The 16,557-nt window shown below is 41.4% G+C and overlaps 1 protein-coding gene across 7 annotated transcripts in view; it reads right to left on the bottom strand.

Annotated features, from left to right (window-relative positions):
- CNOT1 (CCR4-NOT transcription complex subunit 1) overlaps positions 1–16,557 on the bottom strand; it is a 56,622-nt gene that overhangs the window by 39,706 nt on the left and 359 nt on the right. For all 7 annotated transcript variants that reach the window (XM_059481242.1, XM_059481243.1, XM_059481246.1 and 4 more), the window contains exons 2-11: positions 10,801–11,077; positions 7,021–7,128; positions 6,260–6,358; positions 5,697–5,765; positions 5,546–5,600; positions 4,960–5,163; positions 3,457–3,625; positions 2,129–2,255; positions 1,732–1,842; positions 430–600 (exon numbers count right to left, since the gene is read on the bottom strand). In XM_059481242.1, coding sequence (XP_059337225.1) covers positions 430–600; positions 1,732–1,842; positions 2,129–2,255; positions 3,457–3,625; positions 4,960–5,163; positions 5,546–5,600; positions 5,697–5,765; positions 6,260–6,358; positions 7,021–7,128; positions 10,801–10,902 — 1,215 coding nt within the window. In that variant the 5' untranslated portion in view covers positions 10,903–11,077. The remainder of the gene's footprint in view (positions 1–429; positions 601–1,731; positions 1,843–2,128; positions 2,256–3,456; positions 3,626–4,959; positions 5,164–5,545; positions 5,601–5,696; positions 5,766–6,259; positions 6,359–7,020; positions 7,129–10,800; positions 11,078–16,557) is intronic.

The raw sequence follows: 16,557 nt of genomic DNA, 5'->3' as shown, positions 1-16,557 counted from the left end.
ATCAACCAAGCAGCAGGGATGAGCCAAGCTTCACTGTGTGTTTTAAGCAAGGCTGAACCTCACACTTCTAGAATTGGAGAATGATGGATGTACACATGCTGAGGATACTTGTTTGCAAGGAACTGTGGCCTTTTAGTGTAACCAGGTAAGCACTCCAGAGCACTGCCATGCAGCAGCAGTTCCATGCTCAGCTGCACTACACCCCAGAACTCTGCTGGGGCCAAAGGCAGGGTCACAGTGCACAGCAAGTGACCATGTCACACACAATGCAGTCAATCATACATGGTACTTCTGTAATACACCTTACAGGCCAAGGTCTCAAATGAGGATTATCTAAACATTCACACTACTAATTTCCATTTATCATTCAAGAAACTCAGGAATTTTGCAAATATTCTACAGATAGAGTAAAAATGTTGGTAAACATACCTGGCCCTCTGCATGCTTCCAAGGTCTGTATATGGCATTAACTGGAAAAACCTCCATGCCCAGCCCTCTCTGGATGCCAAAAACTACAATATGCAGGCCCTTGCTATCACGAATCTGAAATCCTGGATGGTCCAATTCATATGTCACTACTTTGAAGTCCAGGCTAGGGTTCTGCAACCAGACAAACAAGGATTGGGAGCTTTGCACATTACCACCTTCAGTAGTGTCCTGAAAGAGCCCCTCTTCATCAGTATTGTACCCAGCTTAACATCCACCCAACTTTTAGCTGAAAGCAAGGGTTTTGTTTCAAAAAGAGATGTATTTATATAGTTGTGAGAATTTGATGCAAGTTAATGATTTAAACTACCCTGTGAGATTGCACTTCCCCAGCACTACAGTAGCTGTCAGTGCTTCCAAACATTTAATTAACAATTCTTTAAACACCCCAAACATATGGCTCCTCTCTTAGCATATTAACTTACTCCTTTCCTAGGCTTCCACACCCTCCAATAAAAGCCAGAAGGGTCTGATCTGCTGACAAGCAGAACTTGCTCCTCCTTTTGCAAAATGTAAACTCCAAGACCTTGTAAAGCACACAATGTATTTTCAGGAACAGCATGAAACAATATTGATGAGGGAGCTTGGAGGAAACTGTGGCCATTATGGAACACAAACCACTCATTTCAGAGATAGATGAGCACCAGAGACAGAGCTATTTTATAGCCCAAGGTTTAGAAAAACAAAACAGTGACTTCTGCATAGGGAACATACAGAAAAAATCCCATATAAGGCAAGCAAAGGAAATGGTACTCATGTGTAACTGAGTTCATTACAAAAATTACTGCTCATAAAGCAGTGGAAAAAACCTTCCTATTTCTATAGTGCTATCATACCTAAGAAGTAATAAAGAAGAGTTTTGGAATGAGTAGCTATGAAGATCCTTGCATTTTCATCACTAATACCTACAGTAAGAAGTTTTCCAAAACAAGGTCTCTGATGCACAAAACTTTCCACTGTCATAAATACACTGAAACACAAAAAGCCTTAGAGAACACATGCTGGAATACATGGCAGCAGTGTGGAATGAATCTCAAACTGCACCCAAGCTATCCATTCAAGTAGCTTCCATTTCCAGAATTCCTCAAAATTTTCTTGTTCATGAGGGAAAAAAACCCCAGCATTTAAGCACCTAGAGAGATTCAAAGCTATTTGGGCTGCTGGGGAGCTTAAAAAGGTTTATGATCATAGTGAGATATGCCCTGCTTTATCCATATGAAAGACCAAGATGCTCACAAGACTTACCAGCTCTTTAAGAACATCAATCAACACCTCCACATTCCAGGTATGGGCTTGGCTTCCATCACTCTTATCTTTGCCATCACTCCAAATCCCACTGCCAGGAGCCGAAATAGACTGCAAGTCAAATACACTGAATCAAACACTAGTAAAAAATAAAGCAGTCTCAACACCCACTGGCTACGGAACTCCCTGCACTAGAAAGGTACAAACAGAAGTTCAGACTAGTAATGACATCAATTTAACACTCTGAGGATCTTTCATTCATGCAAGTGTTACAACATTTAGAGCAGAACAGTCAGAAACACAAGTATTGAATAATACAAGCAATTGTTAAATTCCTAGAGGCCAGCACTTTAACTCCTTCTGCTGAATTACAACCCCCAGGAGAATAGGCACTCACTTGTAATGAAATACCATCCGTCAATCCTGAATGAGTTCGAGCCATCATCCCCAAAACCCTGGCAACCTGGGCAGCCGTGACTTCCCGAACACCAAACTGCATGATTATGTTGCGACATTCTTCAACACTAAGATGCAACAAAACACAGAGATCTTAGAGGAAAGCAGGTTTCACTGCAGCACAACATAAGACTTCAGCCCAATCAGTCAAATGATCCAACATAACCAGGACAATCAAGAAGGAAAACACTCTAGACAATCTGTGCAATTATTTCAATGAAATGCACTGTGCCACGTTTCCAGTTCAAAGCCAGGTGTACTGAAGTGACAGGGATGTCACAGAGATGTTTCACAGACTATGCTCTGTCAAAGCAAAAGCACAGGGTAGGTTTAGCACTCTTCTTGCTTAAAAGCACTTCCACTACTGATCTGTGATACAGAGCTTCAGAGACTCAAGTTTTCTGCTATCTAAAAGCAAAACAAAGGCTTTGAGAATGCACATTTCAAAATGCTGACATGCACTCTTCAAAAGTAGGCTGTGAACATTTGCCCTTCAGCCTGATACACACCATGGCATCCCTGAACAGAGGGCACCAGCAAAAACCTCCAAACAGAAAAGAGAGAAAACAAAGAGCAGATGCCTGAGTTTCAACTTCAGAACTGAAGGCTTTTTTTGCAGTTTTTTTTTTTCCATTTTGTATATACTTCATAACTAGGCTAGGAAGATTTATATAGCATGAGTATATAAACTGTTTTATTAACAGGCATGTGTTAACAAAGGAAATAATTCAGTATCTTCCAACACATGGTGTTTTTTCTTCTTGGTTTAAACAGAAACTCATATTAATACCTTCAAGATTTCATCACCTTCCCAAAGTAATCAATAGTCTTTCTCTTAAAACACAGAATAATTTATTTCTACCTTATGTTTCTTACCAAAAAAAGTAGATTAGCTTCATTCTGAGGGCTAAGTTTTGCAAGAGTAAGTTCCTCCAATACTCTAGTGGGATTTAGCTGGAATTTATGTCTACCCAGACACTTTTATTTTCACTTATGAAAGGGTGATGGTCAAAATTCTTACGAAACCTTCACAAGCAATGTGAATCCTTTTACGTAGCACTTCTTACCATGACAAAATTCCACACAGTGTCTACAGGCATGTAATACACATTAGAAGGAAGCAAAATACAATCAGAATTCAAATAATACTTGGTAAGATTCTACTTATTTTAGTAGTTAAAGTGCTCTTAACCTTCTACCTCAAGAAACAAGAAAGAAAACCACCACCACCCAAAGTGACATGCTTGAAAATTTCATTTTCCTACAAACCTTGCACAAAAGCCATAGCCAACTTCCTGCATGAAATCTGCCAGAGAACTCTCCATCATGGTTTTGGCTATCCCTCCAGAATCAGGCAGGATCCTGTCCATTAGAATGTCCCGTTTTTCAGGGTAGAGAAGTGGTGCAAGCACCACAGGGCAACGCTCCTGGGGAAAATCTAAAAAGCAAGAGTAACAAAGTGTCAAAACATCAGCTGCATGCCAAAGAGTATTCAAAATTATTCCACTGCTGTGCTAGAGTTAGCCTGCTGCTGCAGAAATCAAGAGGGCACGGATGCAGCATCCCTCCATCCCATTTTCAGTTCTCTCCTGGCACTGGGATATTCCTAGAGAAGAAGAATGTAGACTAAACTAGGCTTGTGCAGGTTCACAGCAGCTCTGCAGCTGCCCAAAAGGCCAGCAGCTGTGCTGGTGTAAGTTTAGAACTGGATTGTCACTAACAGCAGTTATCCAAAAAAAGCACAGGGCAGGAAACAATACAGCAGTCCAGCAAAAGCCACTCCTCCAAGACAGGAAATATTAGGAAACAAAGGATCTGCTACCAAGTCTAAGAACTGTAGCAAAACTAAGCCAGGCACTTGAACATAGAAAGAGTAAATACTCATTTTTTTCCTTCCGGGCAGGCAAAGTTTAAGAGAGAGTAGTAATGAGAGGATCATATCTGTGGATCAGAGTTCTGCTCACAGTGGGGAGCAGGAAAGCCACCTTGTGGGGGGGGCCTTCCTGAGACAGCACCATTGACATAGAACATCTCAATACCCTCCAGGGCTGTTCCAAGAAGAGTGCTCAACATCCCAAAGCAAAGTGTCAGGAATTACACAAGCTAATACACTGATCTTTATTAAAATACATATGAACTAAGAAGCTATATTTAAAAACTTATAACAACTATTTTGCTCTTGTACAAATGGTAGCTTCCTCTAGGTCTGTGCAGAACAAAGGAGTGGGTTAAGTTCAATTATCATCTTGAGTCCAAATCCTCCCTAGTGTGATAGGTTTAGAGCAAACACTGGTTTTGGAAAGGAACAGACTACAATGGTAGCTTTCAGGAAATGAACCAGAGTTCAAGTCAGAAGTACCTCCCCTCACTGTTCTAGTGCTTCCTCATAGATCTGCATCTAATATAATAAGGCAATGCTTAAATGCACCTGTTTGAAATTTGTTCCTTACACTGTTAGAGGGTTTTCAACTACAGTGCACTGAGCTGCTTTAGTTAAATTCACAAATACCATGCCATACAAGCAAACACAGACTTGAATATCCCTTACTTAATGTTTATTCATCAAAACTTTTCAAGAACATCAGATCACGTTACTGCTCATTGAAAGCAAACAGAACAGTGGTACTCTCCTGTCAGTTTAGAACTACGAAAATTTATCAAGTTCTAAGTCAGCAAGCTCCCCATCACTTCAGCACTCTGCACTGGCAGCAAGTCATGAAAATTCATCTCAAAGTCTGCATCTGGTCAGGCTTCCTGATCAGCACCACTTACCTCTACGTAATGTTTTGAGGAAAGCGTCAATCTGCTCCTGTCCTACCCCAAAGGCTCCCTTCTGCCCAAAGAGGAGATGGGAGAGGAGAAGGTGCAGGACCTCTATTGCAATATCTTGGAAGCCACCTTCTTGGTTTCCACTGACGTCTGCGTCAATGTAAGAGCGCAAAAGATCCGGGAGTTTCTGTTTGATAAACTGGGCAGCTTTTGGAAATAGAAGAGGTTAAAGTCAAAACCTGGGATTCTGTTTTAATATTAGATTCATTTAGCTAGGCACCATTCTCTTAATATGAGTTTGTTTACCATAGGCCACAACAGTTCAGATTTAAACAGAAATCTCATACCTAAGAACTCAAATATTAACAGACAACTACAATTTAAGATATCACAATACACCAATTTGATTAATTATCAAGCAAGTCATTCATGAAAGTGCTTCAACTTCACACAAGACAACTGTCAACTACTGCCCCTCCCAATGGCACCACTAATTGCAAGGTCAGGTCAGGCAGGCACACATCTACCCATCCAGAAAGCACACTGCTGAAAAAGGCTGTCCCTGCCTGCAGCATTTTAGAAAACTTACCAAAACCTCGCAGATCTGAGCTGAAAGAGTTCAGTAAAGCCAGACCAAAAATCACCTACAAACAAAAACAAACATTATAGTAAGGGGATCTTATCCTTTCTAATTTGCAAAGTAAAAAAAAAAAAAAAAAAAATTAAATAAGTTCACCTACCTCTTGAACTTTACTTAATTTGATGACTTTACTCAATTGGGCAAATAAATGGGGTGAAGGCTTTAGACTCTGAAATAGGTAAGAAGAATAACATGAAAGTTGTTTTGGGATTAATCCTGTTTGCAATATGTCAGACTATCTAAAGTCTATTTGCAAGCTTGGAATATTAGTAACTATTCTGCTGCAGGTTAACACAAAGCTTCTATGGCTAAACAACTTTCCAATCACTTTTGGATACATTTTCTCTAAAAGCTTCTTCCATATATCCCACTATTTAACCACTATCATGGCTTTCATATTGAAAGAAACAGAAGCAGTGATGATTTATTTTGGTTCTGGTGCCATAAACAAGCCATGAAGTACCCACATTAGATGAAGGATTAAAATTAAGTATGCAGTCATTCTGAGTGATTGACTAACTCAGTTTAACAAAAAAAACCCCCAGACCAACTAGGCAAGCTCAGGTTTTGAAAAATTTACTACAAGGGAAAACTAGTTGGTTTTCTAGAGACCAATTCAGTGCAGTTTCTGACACTGGGATCCCCTTCAAGAAGCATACAAACCTTCTGATAGTGCAAGGGATTGTCAATGGCGTATGACAGCGTCGAGATAAAGTTTGGTTTTGTAATCAGCGACGCACACTCCTGGATCAGAAATTGAGTCTGAAAAGAACAAGATAACTTGAAGGATTTGTACCAGGACAATAAAATTAAACTAATGTGCACTATGTACAGAAAAACTAAAAGATAAATACTTATGTAAGTGCCCAAATTCTCTCTAACATCAACTAACTTCCTTTCATTCAAGCTTTCTTCAGGTTTGCTTTGCTTTTAAGACTGACAAAGTGATGAAACATTCTCCATCATATGTGCAACGTTTTGCTTTCTGTAAACATCCTCACACATTGCAATAGACAACCCAAGAGTATTTGATTCATGGTCAGGAGCTAAAAAGTCTGCAGCAAAATTGCTTAAGGATGAAAACAGCCCTGCCAATAGACACAGTCAGCACCAGAAATATCAGTTAATGGATTTGGACAAACTCTTAAAATACACAGAAAGGCTTTCAAAGTAGAGCACTGCATCTGGTAAAAGTAGCATTTGTACTGATGCAACCTGGTTTTTTCCAGAGCAAGAGATTGTATGTCAGATATTATTTTGAGGATTGGCAAAAAGTGCTTGCAGTTGAAAGGCCATTTAACCAGAAAATAAGTTTATTTTAATCTACTGCTTCTAAGCTGCCTTTGTGCTTGACCTGGATGAAATCCCACAGTAGATTTTTAACAATCAAAATTAATAAACAGACATGTTAGTGTAAACTGTACCTGATGAAAATCTTTGCCACTACTTTTACCATCGCCACTGAAATCCACGTGCGAGAATAGACAGCGTAGTAAATGCCTGTCTGCCTCGGGACCGTGCCTATTCACAATCTGGAAAAAAAGAATCAAAAAAAGAGCAAACAGTCATTACAGAGCAAGATCTGGGTCTAGCACCATGGATACAGCAGTACTGCTAGTAGTCAAATCACCCACAGTTTCAACAAAACTGCTATAAATGTTCCTTTTAATCAGTAACCTAGAAACCACATCATTACCTCCATTTGCAAATAAGAAGTATAAACAAAGAATCTAGACACAATCACTGACACAGAAGCCATACATTTCAGGGGTGGTATTCTTACAAAACTAAGTAAAAAGGGGTTTTCAAGTTCCCCTCAGGATTCTGCCATCAAAGCAGCCCAGAATCCACACAGTCCATGGCCTCACTTTTCCCCATTTTCTCCCACAGCTCCAGTGCCTAACTCTGCAAGAACACAGCCTTGGGACAGCACCTGTGCAATGGGTGATCTGCATTTGCTGACTTACAACACCTATCACTCATAACTAAATCTTAACAATGTTACATGTTTGTTTGCATCCCCTACCATTTACCTTAAGTTTAACTCAGCTACAGACCAGTTCATCAGCTTGTTGTCTGAAATAGCTGCAGACTGCTTCAGAACTTGCTCCTTTCCTTTACACCCCAACCAAGTGGACAGCATTATTTGCTTTTGATAGAATCCAGTCAGAAATGTGAAGCCAATCAACAGCAGCCTGCCTCTTTGGCCAAACAGTAGCAGCTAATAACAAATCCAACCTTCATCTACTAGCAACATTTTCCCCACTGTTTTCCCTTTTCTAGCTGCAGGAGAGACACAAATGTGCCAGGAAAAACCTGCAGCTCTGCCTCTCATCTGCCTGCCTACACCAAGCCCACTGCTTCACCAGTCATGAATGCCCTTGTTTGCCAGTAGCTTCTTTGTGCAAAGAGACAAACAGGGTTGCTTTAGGCTCTGATGTTTGACTGTTTTCATCTCAATTTTTCTACTGTTATCTGACACTATGCTTCCCCTTCCCTCAGAGCCTGCTGATTCCAGTGACTGCCAAGTTTTGTTCTGCTGGAAAAAAACCTTCCAAGTTGAATCTAGCTCTGCTTCTTGACCAGAGGCTATAAAATACATGCCTGTGGTATGTCAGTCCAGAGTAAACAGCCCAGCTGTGGTGACAGCTGGGCCTCTGAAGGCAGCCATACCCCAGGATCAGGAAGATGCTCAGACTGGTGCAAAAGGCAGCAAACCTGAATTAACAGCAAATCCTACTACCCAGCTCAGGCTTCAGAAAACAGGCAGGTTGTTCAGGCAATCACAATCAAATACAAAGATTTGGATGTGGTAACAAGACTGACATAAAGCTGGATCAATTTCCTAAGAAGCTGCCTGGTGCTGTGTGACCAAGATGAATTCATCAAAGTAAGCAGATGCCAAAGAAAACTGTAATACTAAAGGCATCCACACAACTTGCTTGCATCAGAAGTAGATTGCTTCCTTGCACTGAGGCATCTCCCAAAGGACAATAATTTGAAAATTTAACATACAGGAAGAAAAGGAAGACAAGGCTAAAAGTGCAGTGTATCATATTTCAATTCTAACTACATTCCCAAAAAAGCTCTTCCAGGAAATGGGTAAAGAGAATTGCCAGTTTTCCTGAAGAAAGAGCTGAAAGAAACTTTTGTATTGGCAGCCTTGATACACATTTACATGACAGTGCATACAGTCATAAAATCAGATCACAAATACTATATTTTTACTGCAGGGGTCACCAAGTACTGACAGGGGCTGCCCAGAAAGATTGTAGAGTCTCCATCCATGTTGATACCCAAAAACTGCCCAGAGGTATTTCTGGGAAACCCACTCTGAGTGACTGACTGAGCAGGAGGTTGGACCACACGACCTCCACAGGTCCCTTCCAACCTCAACCAGACTGTGATTTAGGATAAAGCCTGAGCCACATGTATTTGAATTTATCAGTTAATGTGTTTGGGCAAATACAGGATTAGACAAAAAAAACTCAGTTTTTCTACATCCAAAACCTTCTGCTTTCCTAGATAAACCCATCCACAAAGCCCTTTCCCTCTCTCCAGTCAGGCTCTCCTTACCACTTAAGGAGACCACAAAAACTCACTTCAGAGGAAGTAATGGTTTAGAATTTGTGTGTGACAAATGCATAAAATATTTCTGAGGTTTTTAAACATACATTCCATTTCTTTAAGCATTAGCTATATTAAATGACTACTGATAACATATTTAAACAGAAGTGTCATTTTGGTCAGTTGAGACAAGAACAACTCCAAGTATGAATTTCCACAACTCTACATGTTTAGATGGAAACTTTGTAATATTGAGTGAATCATGCCAAAAATTTACCCCAAGCAGTGAACCATGAGACAGAATTACAGCACATATATTCTCTTCAACTAAAGAAATATTGTACCAGCAACCACAAAAGTAAAGCAATTCCAGGAAAATAAAATTTAAAATAAAAAAAGACAAGGGATTAAGATTTTAGGAATTTAGTCTTGAAATTCTAGGTCTGCTTTATAACCATATACAATTCAGCCATTTCCACAGACCAGGTCCCAGGATCACCACAGTGAAGCTAAGAGGCCTGGCTGAAGGGCAAGGAACAATTCTGTTTTACAGAGCTGTGCTCCAAGTGAATGGCAGATCACAACATCTTCTCCCAAACCAAGTCATGCTTTAGTCACACCTTGCTGCAAAAACCATCTGTTGAAACCAACAGTGATCAAAAGGACAGCATGATCCCAAATGAGCCCCCGAGTACTGAACTTGCAAAAACAGAGAAACTTACAAAAGTTACAAGAGACTCATTCCATCTTACACTTGAAAAACCAATACTGCTGAAATCACTCTCCTCTCACCTCAAGATAACCAATGAATGCACTTTTAAAGACATCAAATGTTACAGAAACTCACTGCTTAACCCTCTGCCCTTCTAATCTGATTCAAATCGCTGCAGGATTGCCCTGCTGCAGGAAAAACCCTCAACACTGAGTGGCCCAGCTGTCTGCTGGGAACTGAACTAAACCAGTTTCTAAAACTAGCTCAGTAGCATTCACTTCCTCCTAAGCACTGCTCTGCAGATAATGCTTTTCAGCCCACCCTGCAAGTCAGTGCTATTTTTACAAAGGTCAGTTAAAACAGAATTCTTGCCCTAATCACAGATATTTGGGTCTCAACATGCAGTTACTCTGCCTGCCTTCTGCAAACCCAGGGCCAAGACAGTCAGCTCAGCTTCACAACCAAGCCATGAGTCATTGAATGACAAGAGGAAAAAAAACTTCCATCAAGGGAGGAGAGAACATTCAGAGGTAAATTACAACATACTCAGGCTTTTAGTGCAACAAATCTGAGCACTGAATGTATACATCTTCCTCCCCTTCCCAATCAGTGTTCTATTGAATGGCTGAAAGTGGAAAGATTTGACCTGGGGAAGTTAGGAAAGCTTTTCATGCCACCCTTCAGGAGCAGCAGTTAATCTTGATATTCAGCTACAAAGTTAATACTGGTCTCAGCTCTGAGCTGTATTCCATGACTTGGCAGATGAACCAGCAGGAGTATCAGACACACCCTGCAGCTCCCAACACCACAGAAAACAGCAAACAGTAACGTATACAAGAGCACGGCAGAGTACAAATACAAACCAGAAGAGAAACTCCAGTTCTCTTCACAAAGTTTATTTTGTAGCACACATCACTTTACTTACATGCTGTATTTCCTGCTGGCTGGCTCGGTAGTTTTTCTTGGTTAAATTGTCCACCAGGTAGCTGATTTGAGACAAGGCCAGCGAGAGCGAGTCAAGATTCATTGCTGGTTGGGGCGGAAGCAGGCGGCCGAGCCCGGCGCAAAATCACCATTATTCCCCTTTAGTCACCTCAGAGACAGGTCAATTTTTTTTCCCCCAGTGAGTCTTTATCTGTTTCTGTATTACTTGCTTCAGCTCTTCTTTCTCAGTTGTCTTTGTCTGTTCTGAAACATGGCACCTGGAAAACAGTATTAAATTAGATTTAAGTTCTGTAGCAACATCACATAACTATGTTCACAAGGAAAATGAAGTAGTATTAAGTTTTCACAACACAAGCTCTGTTGTTTTTATACTGCCCAACCACTTTTGTTTCTGTATTTTGCAGTCTGAAAGAGCTAGCAAACAGCTCAATCAGAAGAATGATTTTCAGCACCATGAGAAAGAAGAAAATGAGATGAATAAAGAACTAGATACACAGCAACAATCAGAGGTCAGAATCATTCAAAGCATCCATCATAAACTAATATAAAAACCACACTTTTACCATCTCTGCTATATTTTGCCCCGTATATCCACACAGTACTGCCTCAACCCTGGTATACCAAAAGAAGCAATTGTGAATGAGCAACGCACAAAGAACTGCAATAAACTAACCCTAACATTTGGCTTATACTGAAACAGCTTTTCCAGCAAGCTACAACAGCAGAGCTTGCCAGCTTAATAAATTTCTATGACAACACAAAACTTGGCACTTGACATCTCATCTGTTAAATTACAGATTGCCAGTGTGACAAAATTGCATCCCAAAGCAAGTCCCGCATATCCAACAGTGTGGGGAGCTTCAAAAGAAGCCCCAAGCTGCTCTGAGCAGCAGCACTGTGCACTGCCAAAGGTAGAATCAAGCTGGAGTCACTGCTTGGAAGCTCTACCTGATCAAAACACAAAGGTCACCGGGCTTCATGCCAAGAGTCTGAAGATCCCTTTTTCAGAAGAAAAACTATTGCTTTGTGGTCTTGGCTCTCCATGGCGAAAACCAGCAGCACACGACTGGTGCCTCATCATGGGAATGGCTGGCTGGGGTGATGTGCTGGCCTGGCACGCAGAACTGAGGCAGCAGCCCAGGGAGCGTCCCTGCAGCAGCACAGCTCCCATGCCGGCCTCCCTCTGCCTGTACCCAGCAGCAGCACAGCTCCCATGCCGGCCTCCCTCTGCCTGTACCCAGCAGCAGCACACACAGCCCGGCCTCCCTCTGCCTGCACCCAGCAGCAGCACAGCTCCCTTGCCGGCCTCCCTCTGCCTGTACCCAGCAGCAGCACACACAGCCCGGCCTCCCTCTGCCTGCACCCAGCAGCACACAGCAGGTGAACAGGCTGTGCTGGGTGCAAGCAGAACTCTCCTTCCCAACTCCCTTTATACAAAGGTTTTCACTTGCTTACACTTAGAACAACACCTTATACTTCAAAACATCAGGAGCAACAAATCCTACCAGAGGAAATTAAGATTATTCTGTCATTCGAAAAAAATTATTATATTACACAAATATATGGGTAAATTATTTGTAAGAAAAGTCAAATCAACTGACCTGCAGACTTTCAGTATGCCAAAAAAAACCCAGACTACTCAATGAAGGCATGCAGGATCCTTCTTAAGCAATAAAGATTACATCTCACAAAGAACAAATTTTCTACCAGTAATACTGAAAGTATTCTTCAATGACAAGGCAGTTGGTATCTAAAAGAATTTCAGAGCATGTCTAAAACTGCAGTGAGAAAAATTACAGAAAACTTCCATTTCTTTTTAGTACATCTGACAAGCTAGAATTCATTACCTTTATATATAAAGGTTTAAAAGGCCACTGACTGTGGAACATCTAGAAGGGAGGACTGGCACAGAAGTTTAAAAAGATTTCTCAGTAGTACAGGATCTGAATTTTTTTTTAAATAACCTTTAAATTCCCCTTTTGGAATAACCTAGAAAATGTCACTGGGTTTGGCAAGTACATGCCTTCCAAGACAATCTTACTGGAAGGGTTTAACATACATGACCAATATAAAGCTTTTGAAAAGCATTTGTTAAGAATCAAGCACACAGACCTCAGCACAGTACTTGCATTTACTAAAAGCAGCAGTCAGCAAGGGGAATTCAGCCCCATCACAGCACCAGCTCACAGCAACCAGCCTGGAGAACTCACAGGCTGTTTGAACTGCCTACAGGGCACAACACAAAACTTCAATTTGGCCAATTTTTAAGGCAGTAACAGAATTTCAGAGTTTGCCTTTCAGGCCCCTAGGAAGAAAAAACACATTTCTGTGGGCATTTTTCATCATATCAATACAAACAGCACAGCAATCACACCTACTCCACCTAAACTCAGGGGTTTTAGTACTGCAATTCTCCAGCTGGGCTCAAGCCTCCCTGCTGCCATACCACACACTGACCATCCCACCCTCCTATTAGCATCTCTTGTCTTCCAAAAAAGCAGGGAATGCTTTGATTGCAAAGCAGCAAAACAAGCTTTGCCATCTTCCAACTGCAAAATCTGGCAGTGCCACTGGACAATCCAAGCTGAAGGCAAAATGGATTTTTTCTTTCAAGGAAGCCTCTCAAGGAAGAGCCTGAGCAAACACAGAGACTCAAGGAACACAATAGCCGAGGAAACAGCTTCCTACTTATGTTCTAAACATATGGTTTGCACTGTGTGTATCCCAGCACACAGCAAACCTGACAGCTCCCCTGGACACAATATTAACAGCACTTTAGAGGTTCAAATGATGCACCTAACTCAGGAGAGTACACAGTAACCAAGGGAGCCTCGTCTGCAAAGCAGAACTGCACAGGTACCTCTTTGGTCATTCAGTGCAAGACTAAAATTCAATTACTACAGCACTGATTAAGGAAGCTATGAATGCTATGTGAAGCAGACTTTATTTTTAGATCCATATATCCTTAGTGGGAATGAATCTCCCTACACTGGCCTCAACAATTCAGGAAGCTTTCAGTCCATGGGACAAACCTGCCAGGTTCACACAAGTCAGGCCTCAGCCACAGGGAGTTTATAAAAAAATTCAGATTACCTGGCAAAATTATCTACTTTCAGCCACAGATCCTATTATACAGTAATGGATTAATACACCCAGCATGGGACTCAGGAGCTCTTACAATATTACTATTTTACATTGTGCAACATAAAAAATATTTACCAAATTCTACAGCATTACACACCCTGAACACTTCCTAAGGGAAACAGCCCATCAACAAAAAACATTGGCATATATTTCAGTAGGTCTTTTTTCAAGAGCAGAGTTCTGTTGGATTAAAACATAAATGCAATAAAATTTCAGGCAAGAATCCAAAGATCACAAAACAGAGTGGGCAATATGAAACCACCCATCAGGTGTGACCAAAGACACTCCCTAATAACCAGAAATCACTAGAGAGTAACAAAGCTTTGATGGTGAAGTTGACAAACCTGAAGTCTTCCACGAATTCAGAAACACCCCTACAAAGAAAGTAATTTCAAAATTACTTTAAGCTAACTTTGGATCTTTTATTCAGCATTTTGCAGAAGTAAGTAACTACTGCCACTGGATTTCAGGAGTTGTATGATTTCAGGGCACATGTGCTGCATGTGGAGGATAAAACAGATCAAGTGACACAAGCAGCAATGTGTTTGCTGATTGGGTTCTAAACTCCTGTCACAAAACATCACATAAAACAGGCTAAAGGGAGCAGTGCTAAACCTGCACTCCAGAACAGTCCCTTACCCTCTTTTTAAACAAACCCATGACCAAATACAAAACATGGAAGGGCAGCACACCCCTCTGAAGGCTGACGCTGGCAGCAATGCAAGGGAGAACGGTGGTTTTTACATTTCAGGATGTCTAACACTTTGAAATCTACCAAGGAAAAACCCAGAGTGAAATTCACATTAGGAGGAAAATAAGCTCCCGATTCATTTGACCACTTCAAATTCAGGTATTTACAAACAGAAAAGACACCTGAACATTCCATACACTGGAAAGCTGCACCCAATTCCAGTAAACTGGAAGTCAAAAGATGATTAGACACAGTAACTTCAGTTTTCAGCACCTAAGTTGTTCCTACACACTCAGGTCATTGAAGTTGCAGTTTGGAATCTACCTCAAATACATGAGATATGCATCAAACATGACATGCTGCTTCAGGCATCTCCACATCTCAACCTGGACTGTAAAAAAAAAACCCAAAACAACAAGAAACTCTCACTTCCCAGTTCTCCTTCTGACAAGAACTCCAGAATAAAGTTTCTGCTGAAGGGAAAAAAATGAGAGACTTGTTATTAAATGCTTCATGGTTTTTTACCACCCAAAATGTGTTTTAGAACAGCTAAATGCTATTTCAAAAGTAAAAAAAACCTGCAATATTAATACATTGGGGATATTTATGGAACAAGAGAGAAGTCTTGTTCACTGGCTAAAACAGTGATGGCCTCAACCATGATTCTCAGTGATAACAATTCCCAACATGATTTAGTTACGTCCCATCACAGGGACACAAAATATTATTGTCCTCTATTGCTAAGTTATGTTCCTACAGTTTCTCTTCCACTTACTCAGCTGAATACCAAGAGTGGCCATTTCAGCATAAATCAAAAACCAAGAGTGGCCATTTCAGCATAAATCAAAAACCCAGGAACACTGTATAGGATAAAGAGGGTAAGGCATTTGTCCAAGGAGATACAGATAGGCAACAAAGTGGCTGAGTTTGGCTTGGAGACACCAGGCCAAGAGCGTCAACAGTTAAGAGTGAACTTATAAGCAAAAGGGCTGAAAGAATCAAAATAACAAAGGTGGAAAGGAGAGATCAGTCTACCACCAACTAAGTTTGTTTCCTGTTTGTAAGAGTCACTCCACTTGGATTCACCCTGCCCATAATTTTAGCCAATGCCAAAGTAGTTACCTTAGGAATCAGTTGGGTACACTAAGAGTGACTTGTCAGAGTCACACCTGTTTTGTTACCTGCTTTAAAAAAGTTCCTGAGAGTAGTTGCCATGCTTCCTTGCAACAAGTGGGATTCAGAAATAATCTGAGTACATGATATACCAACAGATTAGTGTTGTATTTTCAGTATTATCTCACTTCTGTCCTAAATACAGTCCAAACTGGTTGTGGTTTGTTGAAATTAAACTATGAGTACTCATTGGTCTTGCTGTATAAGGAGTAAATGGTACTAATCTAAGTTAGGAAACTATTGTAAAGAAGCTCTTATACTGATACAGCATCTGTTGAGACACCCAACTGTTGCTATTTCTAGTTGAGAATTACACAAGTCCATTTTACTGGGCAGCGTTTTCTTAACTGGAGGACAGCACTGAGAAGGATTTCTCTCCTGTGGTCTGCAAGAAGGTTATGTCACCGGATTATTTACTACAGCTCACTTTTTCCGTACTTTCTGCGGGCAAGTTACAACAACACCGGTCTCCTACGGAGGCCGCCGAGCCCGGCCGGGGCAGGCCCGGCCCGGAGTGCTCAAAGCTCCACCTGTCACCGCCGGCGTTACACAAGCGCAGGGGGAGCGCTGAGCTCCAGAGCCGGCGGTTCCCCCGCACCTCGCGACGCCGCCGCAGCCGCTGCCGCCGCCACCGGACAGGGAACACCCGCGGCTCCGACCCGGACCCCGCCGAGTTCCCTCTGTGCCTCAGGGGCGGCCGCAGGACGGAGTGCGGGGGGAGAGGGCCGC

Source organism: Ammospiza nelsoni, chromosome 13, assembly GCF_027579445.1.
Source record: "Ammospiza nelsoni isolate bAmmNel1 chromosome 13, bAmmNel1.pri, whole genome shotgun sequence".
Taxonomy (NCBI): Eukaryota; Metazoa; Chordata; class Aves; order Passeriformes; family Passerellidae; genus Ammospiza; species Ammospiza nelsoni.
Note: the sequence above shows the minus strand (reverse complement) of the source record. Positions and strands in the feature narration are given on the sequence as shown.